We start from the raw sequence: 18931 nt of genomic DNA on the forward strand, positions 1-18931 counted from the left end.
ATATTTTGTTAAAAATATCACTAAATGAATAAGACTCAATGTTAATAAAATTTTAATTATAAATAAAGAGCGCTTTCACATAGAATATGAAGTAAAAATGTTCAACAATAACACATTCTACAAATACGCTAAAATAAATCCTCTAAAAATTCCTGGTGATATTTATAAATCAATTCGCAGAATTGTGCACTATATACGGCATAAACGCAGAATGTTGCGCAGCTTAATATATAGTGTGTACATTAAAAAGTAATTACAATAATATGCAAACTTTATATGACTTTACTATAAAGAAAGTTCAGAATTTAAATAATTATGACCATTTTTATGTATCCGTAAAAGAGTACGAAAACTAATTGGAAAATAAAAAAAAAGTAAGGAAAAAAGAGTGACAGCTAAACAGTCACTACGTGCTCTATTATAGAGGCAGATAAAAGGAATTTACATGGCTAATGTTAGCTGGGAATTAAATTTAAAAATGAAGAAAAAATTTAAATGTTATTTATTAATTTAGCTTAAATCTGTTTGCATTGCTATTTATATGAAAATTTCAGATTTTAATTAAAATTTAATTAAAACATATTTAATTATTTTAAATGTATTTATCGTAGCTGGCATTGTTTTTATTTTAAAGCATTGCAAGTAGACTATTGCATAGAGTTATTTATAACGGGCAATGGAGCCTGCCGAGTTCAACAAAAATTTAATAATATTTACTAAATAACAATGATCTAAGAAGTACTAAATTACCTTTTCAATGACAAGACATAAGATAAGAAAAAAAATTAAATCTTGATTTTTTCACAACATTTCAATATAAATATTTGTACTACGATAAATATACATGAATGACTTATCTTCCAAGTGAAAATAAAGTCCATGTAAAACGAGAACAAGACAATGATTAATGCCGCAACTTCTCCTGAATAAAAAATTAACATTTATTACATAGGACATAAAGTTAAAAATTTTACTTGTGTTATTATAAGGATGTAAATGAAAAATGTTGTCAATCTTATTTATGAATAATCGTTTAATATCTTTAATTACCTAATATAATTATAATCGTATTAAAAGTCATTTTTGCAATACATATATATATATATATATATATATATATATATATATGATTTCGAAGAGTTATTCTATTTTATTAAATGATGATACTTACAATGATATATTCATCATATTACATAACGATTAAGTATCTAATAGAAATTGATTATTACTACGATTAACTTTCTTATTCAATATCTTCATTTCTTCTGAGCGCTAATTATTAAAAATACTAGTCGGTTTGTATTCTAATGAAAGACTACATTAAATTTGTTGTCGTTAAGGAACGAATGTTCATCCATTGAATTATGAACGTTGAAGAAAAAATCGGATAAAAAAGATCGCATGGATAAATTTACGGCATTGACGAAATTTTATAATCAATAGCTCTAATCCATAATGTTTCAATGTATCATGACAAGTCGCGTTGTCGTCAAGTGGCCACAGAGGCAAATCGGCACGAGAGAATCGGTTGTTGATCCCAACTTCCAATTTGTCCTTTTAATTTTAACGTGACCCTCGTGCTCTTCTATAGCCTCAAGCGTCGCATGTCTTCGTCCATCGATTCCGTAAAATTTCACGGCTCTCCTCCTCTGCTCATTCGTACTACCGTTTATTCTCGAAACGAATGCCAAGAGGAGTGACCTCCCGGAGGCTGTAATAGACGGCGCAAGGATAATCGCACCTCAGGACTGGATAAACTCAATACTCGTCAACTTGCTACGAATTACAAGATTATTATGTATATGCAGACAATAATAAAAATAAGCATTTAGATAATATTTAGATGATATTTATATAATTACGTGAGATTTCAATGCCAAAAAGGTACGAGACTTTCATAAATAAAAAAATTTTTTTAAATTATAAATTTGTTAAGTTTAATAATTAGTTTAGTCAACATATAATGTTGATAATGGCGAAAGAAAGTGGCATAACATAAGTGATTGAATTTTCCACACAAGGAAAAACACGGTCGATTATTCTCTTAATTTATATAATTATCATGGTTGAATTATTGAATTATGTATTAAAAATTGAATAATTTGAGTTTGTGCAACCAGGGCGCTTATTAAAGTCGAATGAGTCTCCTTCGTTAATTAATCGTAAAATACTATTGAAATCGTAAATTTGAGAATAAAACTTTATGCATACGTAAGCATAAAAGTTCGTGAGCTTAAAGATTTATAGGAATGCGTGTAAGCGCGTCGTGCATTGAACGACTTTGTCCATGATATAAATGCATTGCTTCGTGTAAATCAAGTAGCTGGATATGCTTGAACCGTATATTTGAACGAAAAAACGTATTAAGGGTAGAGGAGCGCAGGGCAGCGCAACTGCGCGTAAATAAGTTTAGCGCGTGATTTAAAGTGTAAACTGGCATTATGCTTTAAAGCTCGATTTATATCGTAGACATCTAGTTATGTTGCATAATATTTGATTTATTTATTTAGGACATATAATACTTTCCGTACAGCGTATTCTTATCATTAGCCTGAACAATTGTGGTAATGATAATTCCATACACCACCACCACCCCCACCAAGTTTTATTATTTATTTTACTTGCTTGGGCTTTTTTATTCGTAAAGCCAAATTATGGATCAAAGGTCTTTATGGAATTTAAAAGGAAGCTTTCGTTGAAGAATTAAAGGAAATATTAGACAATTTCATCGTATCGTTTTCTTTTTCGTTCTCTGTTATTTTATTTTTTTTTTTGTTTTTTATTTTGTTTTGATAATTTCATTTTAATAAGATCTTTTAATTCGCTATCTCAATCATTATATGCACTTCTCAGATAATTCAAATTTTTATGCAATTTAATGTAAAACAATCTATAATGGACATATCGTCAATTTGTGCATAAATAAATGAATTTTAACACTTCTGTATTCATTAAAGTTCACTTTCTACTTTGATTATTACAACTTTCATGGACAAGCGTTGTAATGTTTCAAAACAAGAAAAAATTTATTTAATACAGAAATAGCCATCTAAGTTGGGCTCTATAATAAAAATGTCGATCTATAATGTGTGTGCACGTACGTGCGTGCGACGTGTGTTTGTCATTCTCTCTCTCTCTCTCTCTCTCTCTCTCTCTCTCCTCTCTCACTGTCTATCTCTCTATCCCCTACCATTTTCCATCAGCTTTACATATAATGTACAAGCTGACGAGGCCGACGACATTCGAATGATGGAGTTCCGCCGCGCGCGAACCGCCGACTTGATTTATTTCTCTGAAAGACAGCCGAGCATGTATGTATATATATATATATATATATATATATATGCATAGGTAGGTTTGCTCGATGAGCCGATAAAAGCTCGCTGAAAAGGACCGACGAAGAGAGAGGAGAGCGCAGTGATACGAATGTCATATCGGTCAGCCACATTACGACTTCACTGCGCCAGAGTAATGCGGACCAGAATGACACGGACGCAAATCAAGAAGCATCCGTACCAAATTCTGTCTTTATGGAGATGAAGAACGAAAAGAGAAATGGTTAGAATATTCAAGTCTCTCGCACATTTATCGCCCATCTATATTAGTATAAATTAGATAACCCGAGCGTGATAGCTTTCAAAATTAATTATACATTACAGGACTATTGGATTTTAGATCAATTTGTTAAATTATAAATGTACTTGGAACGATAAATGACTTATTGATATTTAAAAATTCTTTCATTTACAACTATATATAATGTACTTTACAATATACATATATATATATATATATATAAAGAATAGAATTAATATTTCTGGCAAAAATCGTAATGCTTAAAATATTTATACATCAAATACATTCAATATACAAATAAAAAGCCTCTTTCTCATACTTTTGAGCTACATTTACCAACAAGATTCATCAGTGAGACATTATAGCCATAGATAGATAGATAGATAGATAGAGAGAGAGAGAGAGAGAGAGACCAACTAAGATGCTTATATAAGGAAACGAGGATCGGTTTAAAACATTCTAATTGCAATGAAGTTTGGCCACTAGAGAAGCATTAGTTGTAAACACACGACGAATAGTCCTTGCTCCCTTCATTCGCAAAGTGCTTCATTGATTAATAAAGTTAATATAAATTAAATGAAAGATTTTATTTTTATGTATTTAGATACGTATCGTCATAGTTTATACTGCAAACTAATTTGATAGCTTTTCCGATACAATTTTACGTCAAAGCTTAATTCGTAATACCGTCAGTGTACAAACAACAGAAAAAATATCCAAATCTGATGGCCCGCAAGCCAAAATCAATGTAATACAAACGTAATTACGTTGTGTGTTATATCATCTCTGTTAATTTACATCACATGGGATTGCTATGTCAACGAAATTCGTCGTCTATTAATAACGTAGAAAGAAATTAATTTGTCCTATATACGCTTATATGATTTGTAAATAAATCATAGATTTGGTTATAAGTGTATTTACATAAATAAGTACTTACAGTACTTACTTAAAAACAAAAACAAAAATACTAAAATATTTGAACATCGTGAACAAATATAAATTTGAAAATTATTCAGTCGCTGAAGGTACATACTCGAGATAACCTATATATAATACATCGATAACTAAATATATTTGATTTACGGAAAATTCAATTCACGCGCTATTCTATAATACGTATAAATATTAAAGACGTAAAAATTTAATAAACAATTGCAATATAATAATCTCATCAATATTTTTCTTTTTTACAACGAAAGCAATACTTAACAAAAATAAAGAAATATTTTTATTGCCTTCCGAATAATTGGAAAATACGTAAAAAAAAAGGGAAAAAAGAAAAATATGAAAAAATTGTATTATTTTGTATTATTGTATGCTGTACTATTTTCATTGCACATTATTGTTCCAATTAATTTCTGAATCAAAATCAGTATAAATTAATATGAATAATAAATAAGATAGAGATATTAATAATGAAGAAATAAAAATTTAAATATTTTTTTTTTTGAAGATTATTATGAATATTGAATTATCGTGTATGAAAAGCACTATTAAATAAAAAAAAAAAAATCTGTACGTCACCCTCATTCCTTATCACTCAATACAATCAATATATTTTCTGTTCCGCATAGAATAGTATTTCTAAATTAATTTAAACAAATTATTTTATTGCAATATTTTTCACTTTTTACCTAATGGCTAACCTAAGTTCATTTTCTCCATTCTACTTTTATATATTTGCATGTCATTAATTTTTAATATCCATATCAATGCCTAAGGGATTATAAAATTACCACTGATAAATAAGATGCATTTTAAAAGCGTTGATAAGCCTATCGATTAATATTATAAAAGCATAATTGTTCTCCGTAAATAAATAGTCGCAACTTAATATAACCGTTAAACTTCTGAAAATATTGTAACGTTTTTCGTAGAAGTTTCAAAAGCATTAAATTAGTTTAATTTTCCACGAAATTGCAGAGATTGGAAAATCGCGATAGCAAACTAGTTTATTTGTAACACTTACCTACAACCTACATCTATGATCTGCATTGTTGAAGAAGATAATACGTAAGAGCACGAGATTATACACACCCACACACGCACGCACGCACGCACGCACACCCACACACATAAATATTGTGCACAATGTATTGTCCCTTAGCTTTACTACGTAAAGCTTTTACGTAATTCACTATATAGAAGCAAGTAAAGAAATTTGTATTTTCTTCTAAAAGTATTGATAAGAATGATCTAATCGATAATGATTATTAGCAGGCGTTATCGTTGATGAAAGTCGACTGATAATCCGAATGCAAATACGATGTTATAATAAATATTTCTCTAAATAAATAGAATATGTATTTACTCGGAGAGTAATAGCCACGATGACAACGGCAGCTTTAGCATTTCGTGTATTTCGAGAAGTACAACAATAGATAAACAAGAGAAGATAAAGTGACGTGCAATATACTCGTACTATGAGCATGGCAATGCAAATGAAAATAAGCAATTCATCGTTTTAGCGATGCTTTTTGATATATTGAAGCACTTTAACATTTTTTCTTCATGATTAATCAACAATTATTTGCTTTAGTTAAAATTCATTATTGTCACGTAGGGCATTAAATCAATTTGTATAAATTAATTAAGCATTGTTTCGAAATCATGATCAGTTAAATAAGAAGCTTTGAATAAATATGTGATATATAATAGATGTGAAGGCGCTGTTGAGAAATTACTTTTAAATATCTTAGAATAACTAGATTAGAATGACTAGGGATTAATTTTATAACATTATGGACTACCTTAAAAATAAAGAATTATAATAGTTTTAAATTAGCATTACAAGAAAAAAAAGAAAAAAGATAAAGTAGAAATTAAAGTTACCCACTTATATAAGATATTGAGAATTAATATGCAATCTAAAGCAATAGTGACGAATAATTACTATTTAAAGATTTCAGCTGTCATTTATTCGACTCATTAAATATGACAAAATTATACCGTAATTGTTGTTCAACGTTGTGTGTAAAAATATATTTTTTTTAATTCAACGAAAATTAAAATTTGTATTATGAGACAAAAGTGAAAGATAAAAAAAAGATCTAATAAATATGTAAGATCGCGATAGAATTGCAATTTTCAAAAAAACACTGAAAATGATTTGCATTCGATTAATTTAGAGCAATTTTAATTACATAGGCATACAGACATACGTATTGGCCATCGAATTTTTTCTTTCTCATTGATATATAAAATTCCTGATCATTGTTAATAATAAATTATGTCATTGTTTTTGTTAATGAATTATAATAAAATCTTGAATTCCAATGAATTTTTTTTTTAATGATTAAATAAAATTTTGTGGATAAGAAACATGGGAATATTGAATAATTAAAAGTTGCATAGATAATTCAAATAGTTTTTACAAAATTGTAATTTGCTATTCGCTCCAATTGAATTATTCTCATCGCTTTTACTTATAAATTTTCGGTTTAGGTCAGTCTGTCAAATGATTAGTTCAGCCTGTATTTAAACAAATAAATTTTAACGTAATTATTTACTATTAAGGGCATTAATGTAAATCTACTATTTCTGTAGAAAATTCAAAATAATCAATGTCGAAATCTTATATCATACTAATCTATTGAAAAATTAAGCATTCGGTACATTCTGTAAATAGAAAATATTATAAAAATAAATTCCGTAATATAATCATGTTACTATAATGCTTTATATAATTAAATAATTATTTGCTATAAATAGTTTATCTTATGTTGTATCTTATGTTAAGCATCCTCCGTTAATTTTGAATGAACAAAATATTATAATTTTACATAAATAGGTATTCCGTTATTGAATTCTGTTATGAAAAATATATAACTACATCAGAATACAATTGTATTGGACTAAAATTATTAAGAATCCTTTGGATAATTATCGCAAAAAAAAAAAAAAAAAAAAAAAAGAAAGAAAAAAAAAAGGAAAAATGTCCAAAATATTGCTTTAATATAAACACAAATCATTATATACTAAATGATCACACCATTTATGTAATATATTTTTCTTTTAATCGATCATATAAAAACTTTGATTTTTTTAATCACTCGATTTAAGGTTTTTCATTTTTTAAATTGAAAAGAAAAAACTCTTATATTGGCTTATACCTTCGCGCATTCAAATATAATTCACTATGTAAATGGCATTTTTACTTATACCCAATGATAACAGAAGGTGAAGCTTAATAATCCAATCCATAAAAGACTCATATTGTTTACTTATCGAGCACAAGGCTTATGCGCTCAAGCATGAACAGAAATCAAAGAGATCGCATAAAAATTGAATATGGAGAAGCACTGCAACTCAATAAATGTGCAGCAGAACAAACGACATCCAATCAAGAAGGTTTGCGATTCATTTTGGCAGAGAGCCTCGCTTAACAAGCAATCAATTTTTATGCCGATATGTGTTTGTCTATTCTCACCGGACATGCGAAGCAGGTGTGCGAGTGTGCGTGCGCGCACGATTTAAGTGTAGCCTATCGGGGAGCGAGAGAGAACGACATTTAAACAAACGATAGAATAAGAAGTGACATAATAGCTGTTGGAGCAATCAGCACTCCTGTCTTATACATCATTTTAACGTTCTTGCACGCAAGGACAAGTGATGAAGAGGAAAAAAGAAAAAAAAAGAAAAGAGTTCGATAAGAATCAGTAGAATAAGTTGATGTTTCAATTACATTTCAAGATGAATGCCAATCGCCATGTTATTTAAACTTACAACATTGACATTACAAAATCATTATTTCCAATTATATCTCCATCTTATTAAGGAGCCATAATAAGAGACAGAACGAACGATATCAATTAACACAACACCAACTAACTTTTTCCATTATTTTTAATTTGCCGTGTAATCTCGATATATACAATTTAGTAAAAAGTTATTTGTCTATGTAAAATATCTAAAACTCACTTTTAACTTTCCTTTTAGTAAGTTTGTATAACCGCTGTTACTCTTAATATACCACTTTATAAGCTTAATAGTAATAATTATTCCTTCGCTCTGTAAATATAATTCCAGCCACATTATAATTACGTTTATAATTAATTAAACAAACTTTCATTTAATAACATAGCTCTCCAGATGCAATTTCTTTCAATACAATTTTCAAATATTAATTCGTTAATTAACTGTGCAATATTACCGAATTTATCATGCGTAATTCATAATTCGTGGTTGAAATTTTATCTTATTCATACTGAAATTATATAGGACTTCATTAAGATATTACATAATTTACAGATGAGGCACTTAAAGTGAAATTAATTTTTATGATAATATTAATTTACTTTGTTAATGTTATTCGCATAATCAATATTAATAGGGTTAAAGGAATAAAACGAAGATCGCATAATTTGTATTATATTTTTTAATTATGGAACTGTGCGTGTAACATCAATAGCTTCGGGATGAAATATCAGATAATTTTTTTTTATTCTTTCTCAATTATTCGCCGACAATATGTTAAATTATTTGTCAGTTATGAGGGAAATAACTAAAACTTTAATTCAAATAACAGCTTTTATTATAACAATAACAAGCTAAAATATTCTCGTGCTTTTTTCAAACAATATTAATCAAATATAATTTCTTTTAACAATAGCTTTGATCTATCTATACCATTTTTAAAATCTGCCATTAAGCATAGAAAGCTAAAATTTTAAAATAAATATAAATGAACTTTTAATTGATTAAATATCGAAAACTCATTCCATCTTTCAAAAAAGTCTTCCAAACCTACATAAAATTGCATAAAAATATTTCATATAAATCTTAATTAAATTCATTCCATTGAAAAATCTAGAAAGATGGTCAGAAATTTAATACATCAGAATAAGTGAATCTGATCTGAAGAATTGAAACTCGGTGCATCAGTAAGACAGACGAAGCGACTTTCATAATTAATATACTTCGATATCTCTGCATCGTTTGTTTCAAAATTATTATCGCGACAACTTTTATTTCACAATTGCGAAACTCGTGGAATGAGAGAGGGCAACAACAAATTCTTGTCACAATTCATCGAACTGGAAGAAATCAGCGCCGCCGCTTGAACGTGTAACCAGTCTCTATTTTCCATCCATTGAATTTTTATTCTCCGTTGTAATCGGCAATGTGTCGGCGCATACGCACTCGAACACGATACTCAACAAATCGAAAAATCTATTTGACGAAAAGCCTCCGGAGCCCCCCACCCCACCCCCACCCCACCAAACCACCCGACATCCGCATCCCTTTTCCATTTCAAACGGCCTGCAAATCCATTTAATTTAATGACTCGCATGAGCGCCGGCAGGCGAAGATGATCAGGCCATTGCCTGTGATATTCCATTGATGGGCGCGATCGCGAGGCAAAAAACATCCGCTGCAATTTGCCTGCCAAGTGGCTCACTTTTACGAGCGGCTAACAAGATTCCCCATTGCGAAAAAATAACCAACACCCCCCCCCCCCCCCCCCCCCCCCCCCCCCCCCCCCCCCCCCCCCATCCCATCCCCTCCCATTCCCTCCCACCCCCTCCCATCCCATCCCATCCCATCCCTCTCGACTTCTGTCGCCGCGGTAATATCGCGCCCTATACGAACTGGTGAGTGGTGACTGGATGACTCGAGCTGGCAAAAAAAACCTTCCTAAGAGATTTTTTTATCTTTTTTCCTCCTTTACGCACCATTGGCTATTTAATTGGTACTCATCAAGTTTTAACGTACTGGCATATATCATTGCCCACAATATCGATTTTAATATGTTTATAAAACAGACGATTTTTCAGTGAACTTTCGAGTTCATTAAGTACATTTACAATTTGCATATTCATTATTCTATTATCTATGTCTACCAGAATTTTTACGCTCGCGTTAACGAAAGACGAACTTTGCAAAATGCAATTTGATAGCTAGTTTATTTAAATAATATTAATTAATTATGATCATATTGTTCAAATTGACGAGTAAAAATTTAATATGATGCACAAACTTTAAAATTCTATTCTATCTATTGTTTTTTAAATAAATCTTAGAGTTACAATGTTTCGAATAGAATCTGTAAAAAATGAAAAATTAACGCATTTTTTCAACCATATTTAAAATATTAAAGTATTAGAATTAACTTTTTTAATTACTTATTTAATCATTTCATTGCCACCATCTTCCAAGTTATGTATTATACTCTAGTTATTAAAATTTTCCTCAAAAATGATTTTAAGCAGCGCAACTGTCATGGATTATTATTTTATTTTGAATACTTTTTGTCAAATTTTTGTTCAAATTGAAATGAAATGTAATCGAAATTAATTAAAATTTATAATGGTCGTGAATATTTACTAATTTAACAAATAAATCACTTAAAAGTATAAGTTAAAGATAATGGCTTTCATATTTCATCTTGACCATGAAAATGTTTAAAGCGAATGTCAATATAATAAAAGAATATTTAATGAAATCTTTACAATTCACTTAATGTATTACAACTCGTTGCTATTTTATTCAATTATATATTTACATGTATTTGTCGTCGATAAGTACTTTCGATTGTTATTTTCATACACAATAATTTTAATACTACTCGATAAAATTCTTAACTTTAAATATTTATTGGTATAAAAATCTATTATAAGGTGTAGAAATGAGTACAATCTGGATATGTATAACACCTTAATATTTGTTTATTAAACTATATAAATTATAGAATAACTAAAACTATGAGAATATTTCATTTAAATAATATTTTGAAACTTACCGGTAGATAATTATTGACAAATTTTAAAATAACAGATTTTTTTTCACATAAGATTCTGTATTAATATCATTATTTTCATAATAATTTTGAGATAGTTAAGATACAATATGATTATCGGAAAATAATGGACATCAATGACATTAGTATAAAGAGATTGAATTTCTCATTGATATAATGCTGATAATAGTAATAGTACTGTTAAAATATTGAATCTTGTGAAATTATTCATGATCAGTTATTGACTATGAATGTAGTTTCTCTCTCTCTCTCTCTCTCTCTCTCTCTCTCTGTCTTTACTCTTCGTTAAGCATCTTTCATGTACATTTATTCATTTTGTTTATTATTTAACTTACTAAATTGTATTGAATGTAGAATTGTATTTGTATGGTCTAATGTAATCATTAAAATAATCTTAGATTGGAAGAAAAAAAACCTCGTAGTTATTTGTATATTGAATAAGTAAATTTAACTAATTTGAAATAATATATGAAATCAATTTATTTCGTTTGTAATTAATTATTTTTTCTACGTTAATTTTTCATCATTGAATATATTTTTTATTTTTTATTTATCATAGTTTTCTGTTTGATATCTTATATTTCTCAATTCATTTAAATTATCGGTAATTTTTACTCATTAAACAGTACAATAAATAATACAAAAGTGGATTTATTTGAAAATTTCATTATATGTCGTTTGTTTGAAACGATGAATGTTTTAATTTTCTTAATAAGCTCAAAGTATATCATTTCCAAGGGTTCTAATTTAAAAATTCACATTTACTAAATACTTAATTTTAAACATAAAAACGTTTAAGGAATATAATTTTTGTAACAATATAATAAATATAAGAATATATTTGATACTTTTTATAGGGTTTTTTTTTTTTTTTTTTTTTTTTTTACGGTAATAAGTAATAATATAACCTACAAAATTCCTGCAGCTTTACGTACTAAATTACATTAATTCGCATAACAAAGACACTAGTTAATTATAATATTAATTAAGTAATAAATTAATTAAGTAAATTTTGAAAATATGTCTAGGAATGGAGTTGAGAATAATCGTGTTAATTAAAGAACTTTGAGAAAATGATAGATTTACTTTTTTCCTAGTGCATTACGAAGTTAATTCAATAAAATTTCGTCACAAAATGGATATATCAACGTCATCTTTAAAACTTATCCAAGCGCATTTCATATGAATTTACTATTCTCTCTAGTCTTGTGAAAGTTTTAAACTAAAAGATAAATTTTAATTAAAAAATTTGCTCAACAATACATTGGCCTACTACTCCGCACACACTATTATACACGTTTACGTAAAAACGCATTGAGCCTCGATTCGTTTATACAATAGTATGTGTTTACCGCCAAGGCTCGATTATGATATATTTCCAACGAAAGCCGGATGTGGCGTTCTTTCATACATGAAGTACAGAGAGCAATGTTGGAATATTGTGTTTCAGATTGCGAAAGGAGGTGGCCGGCGGGGCTTGGTGCCCGAAACGACAAATCGAGAGTGGCGTCCGCGAGTGGCTGCAGATTGACCTTGGCGACGCCCACGTCATAACAGCCATCGAGACGCAGGGCCGCTTCGATCACGGCCGAGGCCAGGAGTACACCGAGGAGTACACCATCGAGTACTGGCGACCGGATTTTCAAGAATGGCGACGTTATAAGCTTTGGAACGGCAACGAGGTGAGGCACACGACGAGTTACCCAAAATCAACCCAAATCCTTACATTTGATTATGGACGCCTTGGCAATCCTTCCTTATCGATAATCCTACACAAGTATTATGCAAATGCCCATGCACGTGTGATCGCTGCTCATGAATGTTCAATGTTTTCGAATCTCCGATTCGGGTACTATTTATCAATTGATAGTGTATTAACGTAACGCAATAAATTAAAATAATAAGGAGCCCAATTCGGGCAACGTAAGATAAAACTTGTCTCTGCCATTTTTAAATATTGACAATACTAGAAGTTTAAACAAGACTTTGTGATATAAATACTTTATGCAATATATAGTTTGGCCGCACTTTCGTTATCGCATTGATCGGGTCCGTCTAAACGAACAATAATGTATTAAATTGGTTTTACGGGTACATCATCGTCGGCAAATTAATAAATAAAGTAAGAGGGATAATGTAAGTGAAGAATATTATAGTTACTTACATCGTAAGCGTTTACTAAATCTGGGAATTTGAAATTAACGAGAAAGTAAAATTATTTAACGTACGAAGGTACAGTTTAGTTGATGAATTGTTCAATATTAAATGTATTTAATTTTTTATTCTTCTTAACGATAACAACAATAAGTTGGACAATTTAGAATTTGATCATTTAGAGAAATAAATTTGTATATTGTATGATAATATAACTGAAGTTATCACTATAAAATAGAAAATAAGATTAAAATCAATGAAAAGGCGCTGTTGGAAAATTATGGCTCAAACTGACAATGTTGCTTTAATAATTAATAATTTTCCACCCGCGCTGGTCAAATGCAAATGCTCGGGGAGAAGTTAAGTGGACTTGTTTTTCAAAGATTTATTTTACAATTTATAAAACAATTACATTATTCATGTATTGGATGCGTCTCAAGTTTAATTGTAAAGATGCGATTTCTTGTGACGGATGTTTCACTACACAAGATGATCCTCGAGTCATGGACACGGACTGGACTTTGTGTACTCACAGTGATACGGTGACCTTGATTTGATCCCACAGGAGGGTTGATGTATGATCTTCCTTCTGGTCAGTGGATCACTTAACAAAAACTTGGTCACTAGTTTTCACCGATAAATGAGAAATGATTCCTACTTGGCTACTCCACGCGGACTTGGACAATCGCAACGTCGAAAAAAGTATTTTTGGCAGCAGCGCCTTCGATTGGCGGGAGACTCATTCCTTTCCAGAACTTAGCGACGTTGCCGGCGAAGGGGTTAGGGGAGGGAGGTGTTGTTGGTAAAACGTCTTCGTTTGGCCTATGCAAGTGGCAACGCGTGGATATGCAAACGGCAACAATGTATGCGTAAGTGATGTCTCGTGACATTGAGGGCATCGAGGACACACGAGGATTGGCCGATGTCGCACCAGCCGAGTTTCTCGTTACAAACGAATTTTAGGAAATATTTTTCAACTCGATTGTTTATATATTTCTCTCACTCTTGACATATTCTCGCATAAACAGACTCGGCGCGCTCTTGCTAGCTAAAACCAACGGTCGTTTACTGCGCTTTCCGAGCCTCCGATGAGCGTGGAAGAATTTTTTTTAAATGTTATGACCCTTGGTATTCTTCCCAAAATTCTCTCGCACGTAAAATTCTCTCTGTGTCTTACACGCCGAACGCACACACACAACTATCTATTTATATAAATTTATATAGATATGTAATTTACAAAGACTGATTTGTAATGAAATATTCGTAAAGCTAACAATAATAATTTCATTCTATCTATTCGTGAATAAAAGCATTCGGCGGTTCGCCCGGAGAAAAGCTCTCACGCGAAAAACACAATATTCCTCTTTCTGCCTCCTTGTTCCTTGCCCTAACAATCATTGACTCTTTTGCTAAAGCGGAAAAGCGAGCTATAAAAAATAGCGTACCCATGTAATCGGAATGCCGCGACAGAAATTATTGAAAGATAAAAGAGATATCATCGGAAAGTCGAGCTCGCGTGCACCGTCGACACTTTGGTTGATCCTCGATTCCATCGTCTCCGCGTTCGCCCATCCAAAATCCAAGCCTCCAAGCAAAATCCAAGTGGCTCTAAAAGCTTATGGATTATGTAACGGGCGGAACCGACGATTCGCCGCTTCCACGTTTCGTGGGAATATCAGCAAACTCAAGGCGCCGAGCTGTTGTTTAAACTTAATTGTCGCTGAACGTTTCACGAGATTTGTGTGTATTTTGAGGATACGATAAATTCCAGGGGGGTGGGGGGTGGGATGGAGATGGAGGCAATAGACTACTTTGAACTAACTGCGTGAAATTCAGCACTCGATTCATAACTTTAGAGTTATACTTGAGGTTATAGTTCGACAAAGATTGCAATTTCATAATCTTCCGTTCCATTGATTTTTCATTATCGCTCTCGTAATGTGAATACATAGGATTTCGCTAAATTGGATAATTACTTGCATTTGTAGTACAGAAAGTCTGCTTTGTCAGGAGAAAAAAATGACATGATTCTATTATATGATTTTACTAGAAGTAAGTACTGTAGATCATTTCTTTGTTAAACAATATTTAAATTACCTAATATTTTTTTATTTTCAAGGTTAATAAATCTTTTGTATTAATGTTTCTCTAAGGGACGTAAAATTTGAGAAAAAGAGAGAAAGAAAGCATACGCGATCTTTATTGAAAAGAACGAAATTAGGATCGTCGGGATAACATTGGGACGTGTGTTGAGGTTGCGCGGATAGGAGAGGGTAGGGTGATTTGGCGGAGCGGAGGGTGGAGTAGGTGGGGGGGGGGGCGGAGATCACAAATAGAATATAATAATAAAAAGTGTACGTTATAATGAAGTAAGACGGGTGTACGAAGCTATACAACTGCTGTGATTGGAAAAAAATTATGCGAATGGAAAGGCACTGTAATAACCACTGTTAACTTTTATATATACCAACAAATATTATCTTTGATAAGGATTATTGACTTTCGCAACTACAACATTTATTCGACATCTCTTTTAATTGTTAGAGATATACCAATATACGTAATTACCATGTCATCGTATCCACAAGTAATCAATATATAAACAAAAGTTTTTAATGTGAAAATGTTTTATATGAAAATTTGCCATTATGAAAAATCTTATAATATAATCTAACGAATAATCTTGGGATTTTATAAAATATGCATTGAAAAAGAGGATTGTACGTAGTCTTGAAGTAATAATATGTGTCCGCGGCGACAGTTTTCCTAAAGTCTGAAGAGTCGCTACGGCGAATATGTGCAGCTGGATGAGTCGGAGGCGATGTGCAATCGGCATAGTCAGCTTTTGTCGAATCTCCACTTCGTTTTGTCACTCCTTCTCACGCTCCCCAAAGTCTTCTTACTCATACAGTTGCAATTTCCGCTGAAACATCCTCTTTTTACGCCACTGAGGATTTTCTTATCGTTGCCGTTATCGTAAAACTTTGAGGCATTCTTTCCTCGCTCTTACTTCTTCTGGCACAAATAATGGATATAAAACTTTTTACCCTCGTGACTAATTAATATTTAGGAATCATATAAAATATCGTGTAGCATGATAAATACAGTGTAGTTGAAAAATATTGTTCGTTTAACGGATATGGAAATGTTCTTTGTGCTTACACGAGTACTTGCAAAGATGCTTGTTGATAATGATGAGCTGCTCGATTCAAATTAATGAAATATACCGTTCAAATAGCAAAAGAAAAATTATTACAAAAATATTATACACGATTAATAATAATAAATGCTAAACGATTATGGTAAAAATAAAATAAAAATCTGTATAAAATATTGGTAGAAGAATGGGTTAAAAAGTTGGAGATAAAATTTGGAAAATCAATTGAAAGTGTAAAATTTTCCAATACTTCAATTAAGAAGTTTAATTTCAAATGCTATTTTAGCAACATAACCAACGATGTTATTGTTATTCAAGTTTTTACGAATAATTAGCTTTTATTGAAAAGTGAAATATGGATGTTCGAATATGGCGATTAGAAATTGCCAAACGCTTTGTCGATTTTCATAAGCGAAAATAATTAATACGTAATATTGTATAGAATATTATAGAATCCTGCTAAGCTATTTGATCGAGAGGTAAAAAATGCCCCAATCAAGTACCATAAACCATAAATAGAAAAAAAAAAAGGAAATAGGAGTGCATAAGCAGCGCAATGGCTTACTGGCAATCGAGAAAAGGCGCCGAATATACGGAATTGGTGGACAAAAAAAGCCAAGCACCTAGAAGATAAAAACGATAAAGTGCAATTCGAGGAAATGCCAACTAAATAAGGATGACTAAAAAAAGAAGGAGGGTGAAATAAGCTCCCCGGTCTCTTGCCGACGACGAAGAAGGAGCGAGAGGACATTGGCTTGTCCGAGCGAGAAGCAACTCCTTCAACCAACGCGTTGAGCACCGTCGCACTTGCAGGAACAACCTTACCTGTTATACACGATACACTTGTAATGCAACTCTCTCAAGGATAATCGAATAAGGCATGTTCACCTTAACTGCAAAGCGGCTATTCTAGATCCCTTGCACTTTCACGAGCACTTCATATATTCTGTATATTATTCCACGTGCAAGTAATAACTTTGTAATATATCCGTGTATAAATTTATCGATGCATTAATTAAACAATATCAATTGTTAATGATATACTAAAGGACTTTTTATAAGCAAATTTGATATTTTATTATAAAGCTCTCTCTTGTCACTTTACAGCTTTACGCTAATGAATGGACTTTAAAAAAAAGAGAAAAAAAAAAAAAACTAGTCTTACAAAATTCACAATACTATACTATAGCTATTAAATAGTTATATTTAATATTCACAGTTCTTTTTACATTTCAATTTTTCAATATTTGTATTCGACCGTAGTTGAAGTTAATAAAATTTATAGAAATTTGACATTTTAAATGTAAGGAGGTTTGAGATGAACGTGTTTGGATGACTTAAAATGAGCTGTTTTTAAGGTAGAAAAATTTTCATCCGTAATTGTCCATAACACGGATACTTTTTGCTATGTACATTTTTTTCTTTTTTTTTTTTTTTTACATTCTTTTCACTCTCTTAGAACTTCAAGAAGAATTTTTTAACAAATGAAATTGAAAGCCTTTGTAGTCTTCTTAAAAATGTAATTCAGTTGTAACACAGTTTTGCAATTTTGCGTCTTAATTTGTTAAATAATTTGAATTTTCAAAAAACGAAAAGAGGAAAAGAAAGAAAGAAAGAAAGAGAGAGAGAAAGAAAGAAAGAAAGAAAAGTGAGAGAAGTTGATTCCTTATGAAATTCCTTATATATAGGATGCTATTAAAAAAAATTTTTTTTTTTTTTATATAACTTTCGAGCCTTTAAAAATCTTGGCTTTCTATGCTACAAATTTGTAATAAATTGTAGATTTGGATCTGAAAAATAAATCTTTGAATTGAATTTTTTACATCCATGTTATAATTTCACAATGGATAAAACGTTCGTTTCATTCCCTCTTATAATTAATTTTCAAAGTTGTGCATTTGGATTATTAACGACAGCCATGCAATATAAAGATAGTAGAACATTATTATGATATTGTAGAAATTATTTTATAAAAAGATTGAATTTATAAAACCCAATGGCCCTGCAAATTATAAGAAACATAATTATTTTACCTCTACACGGGCTACATACGATATTTTAAAGATATTCGAATTGCACTTGCAACGGTCAAAGTAGTTTATAACAGCAACTTCCCCCCCCCCCAATCTCCTCCTACACTCCTCAAAACTCTCGTTCAAAAAAATATCACAAGCTGGACATCATAATTCAATAATTATGGCTCCGTTCAATCTCATTGTTAAGGCGCAACGAACGTCTATTCTATTCGAATACGCGTGATAAGAGCGGCTTGTGCGGCCAGG

At 30.8% G+C, this 18931-nt stretch overlaps 1 protein-coding gene across 1 annotated transcript in view; it reads left to right on the top strand.

Moving 5' to 3' along the window:
* The window catches only part of LOC105364996 (discoidin domain-containing receptor 2-like), a gene marked incomplete at its 3' end in the record, with an annotated part of 143771 nt that overhangs the window by 67927 nt on the left and 56913 nt on the right, over positions 1–18931 (top strand). The window contains exon 3 of the mRNA XM_011503041.1: positions 12789–13020. Coding sequence (XP_011501343.1) covers positions 12789–13020 — 232 coding nt within the window. The remainder of the gene's footprint in view (positions 1–12788; positions 13021–18931) is intronic.

The sequence above is a fragment of the Ceratosolen solmsi genome, unplaced genomic scaffold (assembly GCF_000503995.2).
Source record: "Ceratosolen solmsi marchali unplaced genomic scaffold, CerSol_1.0 scaffold61, whole genome shotgun sequence".
Taxonomy (NCBI): Eukaryota; Metazoa; Arthropoda; class Insecta; order Hymenoptera; family Agaonidae; genus Ceratosolen; species Ceratosolen solmsi.